We start from the raw sequence: 5,813 nt of genomic DNA on the forward strand, positions 1-5,813 counted from the left end.
CAATTTTGATTCAATAACCCAGTTCACAATTTTTTTTCCTTTTTTTTTCAAATGCACTCACCACCTCATCAAATTTCTATCTTTTAAAAAGTTTTCTGAACTTTTAGCATAATCATGTTAATTAAAATGAAAATAATAGACAATGGAAGGTCAAATGATAAACCAAGTGATAGAACGCATATTCCTATTCGTTCATGGATTAAAGAAATGGTCTTATTTGTACACTAAATGTACAATAATAAGACACGTAACTTGATTAAATAATAAACATACGATTAATCGGCAGAAATGAGGACGAAAATTAATTACTATTAAATATTGAGATTGAGAACCATTTTAGTGGAAGATTTATTGGTTTAATTTTTTTATTTATTTAGAATAGCACCTTCTATTTTATTGGTCTTTTTTCTTCTCCTTTAAGTCATTTTAAGTTATTAATTATTATATTAATATGTCATTAATTTAAATGTTTTTTTCACATTTCAACGCTTTTTAATATATTTTTTTTAATTTTTAGTTTTTGAAAAACTAATTAATAGATTTTATATTAATTATTTAAAGTAGTTGGAGTAATAGTATGAATGTGATATTTTAAAAGGATGAAAGACAAATGTGTTCAAAAATATTTTTTTTCTTATGTCCTTTTAATAACTGTAGATTATAGATAAAGCCATCAAAAATATTTTTAAATATAATAAATATTAATTTTTTTCAAAAAACAGAATAAATTGAAAACAAATAACATACAAAATTATTATATTTTTTTTACAATTTATCATTAAAAATATTTTATATTTTAAAATTTAAATTTATTATTCTATATTTAAAAACAATGCATAACTTAATAACATTTTCCTATTGAGAAAACATAAAACAAGAGTATTATCTGCTGATAGAAGTATTAGGACACAACAAAGAACAAAATGAAAGAAGGTTTTTAGAATTTTGACAACAAGAAACTGAGTTGAAAGTGGAGAATGTTAAGGTAAGATAATGAAATACTCTCTTCAACATAAAATTTGTGCCAAATAAAATCTGAAATTTGTTCGAAAGACACCAAAAGCCAATCATACAAAGGTGGGGGCCTATTTGCACAAAAAAGTTAAGATTTAGGCATAATTGGTACAAAAAGTTACATTTCCCAATAATTAATATTTACAAATGGTTCACAATCATCATATGCTTAGTAGAGAAGAAAAAAGGCATCATCATTATCACATGCTCTAAAAATAATCCTTTCAAATCTTCTATTGAATCTTCATTTCTCCCTATTACTAATGATACCATAATAATGTAGCCTCAAAATTCCAAGACAAGAAAAGCTCTCAAACATTTACACATGGGTTGGATTTTCTCCATCATGAAAATTTCTCACTATTACAATACCATTTTATGTCAAGAACCAAAGAACCAAAGAACTAAAGAACGCTTTTTCTTCTTCTTCTATATTAAGTTTTCAACCCTTTTGGCCTTATTTCAATTCCTTGGATAAGGAGACCGCCCTTCCAATGCCCGCCTTTGACCTCTAACACGCTAATCTCGAGCTCCCCGTTGTCCCCATCATGGAAGAATTCACCAAGCTGAACCTCCAGCCATCGATCTTCTCGCTCCTTAGGGATGTGGCGACCACAGTCCACAGCTGGGGCATCGTTCCTGGTGATTTCAGGAGGCGTGCCCACTTGCGTTCCAATCATGCTACGTCTACCACCAAGGTTGAAGAGGCCAAAGCCCCTATGCACAATTGGGTGTCGTTGTCGCCAATCTCTACTTACATCATCTAAATACACAGTTCGCTTCACGGGTTCGGTACCGGTAAGGCCAACACCTACCTCAACGGGCTGTTGTTGGAAGCCATAGCTGGAAGTTGTGGGCTTGAACACCAAGTGGGCTGAATATAATGTGCCTGGAGACAGCATCTCCGTCTCTATCTTGCCTCTGATCTCGAGCCAACACACACTCACCAGCTCTGCCACCTCTCCAAACCTATTCAAATAATATAACCTCAACATTATGATTTTACAAATCTTCACTCCACATTTTAAATTTTGTTACTTAATGTGATCTTTGAAATAGCAACAATAAGTGTGTTTAGCAAATAGAAAGAAACATTCATTCTCCTAAGAATCCTGTATGATGTCTACACCGATTTGAGTTTTAAGGTACTCGACAAAAACGCTTATCCAAAAGCAATTTCACTCAAAATACATAAACATTATGAACTAAAGAATGTGAGATAAAGAGAAAGTTTTACCTTGCTTCAGGAGTAGAAGACCACCTCCAATACCTAGGAACATCACCCCAAACAATGGAAAGCTGTCTTGGAGAGATCATGTAGCATTTTTTCCCTGTCTTTTTATCCAATGAAAAGCTCTGAAATCAAATATATATAAGAAAACCCCAACATTAGAAATTTGGTCACTAAAGCAAAAAAGAAAAAGTGGGTTGTTGAATACAAAATGAAAGGAAAAGAAAAAAAAAGGAAAAAAAGTGACCCTTCAAAAGAAAAAGTGGAAAGAATTCCACTATAAATAAAGGCAAAAACAAAAGTCAACCAAGATAGTCCCTATCTTCTTATTAGAAACATGAAATCAAAAGCAGCCAAAACAAACAATAACATCATCATTAACAATTTAAAATCATGCTTTACAAATCCAAAACTTTCATTTTCGAAAATAAAAATGCCACAAACAAAACAAAACAAAACCAAATATCTTCCCAATTTTTCCTTGATCCCTAATTTTTAATTAAAAGAACAAGACAGAAAAAAACAAAAACAAAACAATCGCATAAGAATCAGCGTCGTCAATCATACGATGAGAATCCCAAGGAAAAAACCCACCATCCAAATGAAGCAATTTCAAATCTATATTCAGAAATCAGATTCAAAATCGAAATTATACCTTAGCACCGCCGTGGATAAGTACAGGGAAGCGGCAGAGATGAAGATAGAGCTGTTTCTTGGAGGAAAAAGGTGGAAAAAGATGAGAAAGAGCGTGAGAAATTTCATCAGCGTAATCGGGAGGAAGAAATCGGTCCCAAAGAGCATCGGAATCAGCAGCAGATCGGAAAGTGGAGGAAACAGAAGCGGAGCGGCAAACGTCTTGAGGAGAAGTGAAAGAGAGTATGTGAGAAACACAGCCTTCGGGAAGAGCGGAGAAGTCGAGAGGCGTGGCGGAGTCGGCGAGGACGGCAGCGGTGGGTTTGGGTTTAGCCATGAGATTGTGAAGTGGGATTTTGAGAAAGGAGAAAAAGGGGGTTTTATATAAAAAGAAAGGAAACGGTATCTTAGCGGTTAAGGTTGGAGTATGTGTGTTTAGTAATTGAAATTTAAAAATAATAAAAAGAAAGAGAGGAGAAACTGTCGGTTCTCCTCTCTTTGTTTTTGCTTTTCCAACCATTCCTTCTCTTTCTTACATTCATTCAAATTATTATTCTAATCTTTTCTTTTTCTACTAATTTTTTAGGCACATTTTTTTAAGTACTAAAATATTAAACCAATTTACCAAATATAATAGAATAATTTTTATAATTGTAAAAACAAAAAAAAAAAAAAACATTTACGTTTTTCCAAAATTCTTTCAAGCTACTTCAATTTTGACATCATCTAAATAATCACTTACCATTGTCAACAAGGTCAATACAATTGTTTAAATTTGATTTTTTTTTATCGTTTAAAGAGAAATACGTGATCATGTTGATATGATCTAAACGATCACTTAACATAGTTAATACAATTGTTTAACATGGTTAACATGATCATTTAGATTTAAAGTTTTTTTTTTCATCGTTTAAAAAGAACTACACGATCCTGTGGATATGATCTAAACGATCACTTACCATAGTTAACACAACTATTTATATGAATCTCGTTTTCCATTGTTTGAAAAGAACTACATGTGATAGTGCCACTACAAGAAATCGAAACAATTGCGACGCCAAAAACAACGTCAGCGAAAGGTGCGTCGCCGTTGATCATCTATCACCAACGCACAAAATGTTACGTCGCAGAAATTCTAAAATTAAATTTAATGCGTTCACTTTCCGCAACGCACACAATGGTACGTCACGGAAAGTGTCTTTCCGCGACGCGGAGAAACAAGACGTTGCATAAAGTCAAAAAAATTAAATTTAATGCGTTCACCTTCCGCGACGCACACAATTGTACATCGTGGTAAGGCACTTTCCGCGACGCGGAGAAACAAGACGTCGCAAAAAGTCAAAAAAATTAAATTTAATGTGTTCACTTTCCGCAACGCACATAATGGTACGTCACGGTAAGGCACTTTCTACAACGCGGAGAAACAAGACGTCGCAGAAAGTCAAACCCTAATTTCGTATGATAATCTTTCCACGACGCGCCTTTACAATACGTCGTGTCCTTGTACGAAATTAGGGTTAGACTTATCGAGACGTGGGAGGGTGCCACGTCGCGGAAAGTGTAAAAACAACGAAACAATTCGAGTTTCCACGACCCAACGGTGACGCAATTCGCAGGTAGTCGAACGTATTAATTTGGTTGCTCGACCTTCCGCGATGTATGTCCTTCGACACCGCGGTAAGTGAACCTAAGTTCGAGGTTGCTAAATTTTGCCGTTGTCGTTGCCGTCTCTCGCTGCCGCACCACCTACTGCCATCTTGAAGTCGATTGCACTTGAAGCTTTTTTCTTAATTTTTATGTAATGTTTTGAATTATGTAATTACTTTTTTGAATTGAACACATTTAATGTATTATTTCATTTCATAATGAATAATATTTTCATTTTTATCAGTTTATTACAAATTTTATTACATTGAGTTTTACTAATGCCTAAATAATGATAATAAAAATTTGTGACGTCAACATCGTGGAAGCCTTCGACGACGTCGATGTCGCGGAAGCCTTATGCGACGTAATGGGCCATGCGCGGGTGAAACCTTCCTCGACGTCGTGTCGAGATGTGTCGCGAGAAGTATTCCCAACGCGCTTTTCGTGACGTGGATGCCAACGTCGTTCACGACATCACGGTAGCCTTTCGCGACGCATTTTAGGGTTTTCGACGACGTTTATGTGTGTTGGGGAAGACCGTTATTAATGCAGTGTGTGGATATGATCAAAACGATTGCTTACCATAGTCAACACGATCGTCTAGCATGGTCAACACAATCATTTAAAATTGAAGCACTTTTCATCGTTAAAAAAACTACACAATCGTATATTATAACTTAAATGATCATAGACTATTTGTTTTGACTATAGTACCTGATCATTTAGAAGAAAATTACTCACGTGTGCCTGTGGCTGATTAATCGCGTGTTGACTGAGGTAGTTTTTTAATTTTTCATTGTGAGTCGGCCGTGAGTTTTTTCCAGTTTTGAAATAATTGTACTATAGAGCTAAATATTTTACCGGTTTGTTATAATTTTTAAGAACTCTAATATAATAATCTATCTAATTTTTTATAGTTTTTTTTGTTATACTTTATAAATAGCTCTATTTTTTACATTCCATAACAATTCTCCTAATTTTAGTGCATGTCTAAGTACAATAACTAATAATACATTTATAAAACTATAAATACACCCAAGTGTAGAACGACGTGTACCGCTTTGTAATTTTCTAAATATTATTGCATATTCTAAATTTTTAATATTTATATACTTACAATGTATTTCTTTTCACACAGAATACTTTTTTACGTGTTTCGAGTTTCACCCTATTTTCTTTTCTATCTAAATATTTGGACATTTTATAATTTTTATGTAACAATGTATCATTTTATGTTGGATAAATAACACGAATGGCGATCAAAATGACTTGCTGCGCCATAACGAAT

The 5,813-nt window shown here is 33.8% G+C and overlaps 1 protein-coding gene across 1 annotated transcript; it reads right to left on the reverse strand.

Annotated features, from left to right (window-relative positions):
- Positions 1-1,108: 1,108 nt before the first annotated feature.
- On the reverse strand, positions 1,109-3,298 carry LOC101220031 (F-box protein PP2-B10). Its single transcript, XM_004138853.3, has 3 exons — positions 2,901-3,298; positions 2,252-2,370; positions 1,109-1,983 (listed from the first exon to the last, which is right to left on the reverse strand). The coding sequence occupies exons 1-3, from the start codon at positions 3,213-3,215 to the stop codon at positions 1,449-1,451; spliced, it is 969 nt and encodes a 322-aa protein (XP_004138901.1). The 5' UTR covers positions 3,216-3,298; the 3' UTR covers positions 1,109-1,448.
- Positions 3,299-5,813: the final 2,515 nt, after the last annotated feature.

This window comes from Cucumis sativus, chromosome 2 (genome assembly GCF_000004075.3).
Source record: "Cucumis sativus cultivar 9930 chromosome 2, Cucumber_9930_V3, whole genome shotgun sequence".
NCBI classification, from domain to species: Eukaryota; Viridiplantae; Streptophyta; class Magnoliopsida; order Cucurbitales; family Cucurbitaceae; genus Cucumis; species Cucumis sativus.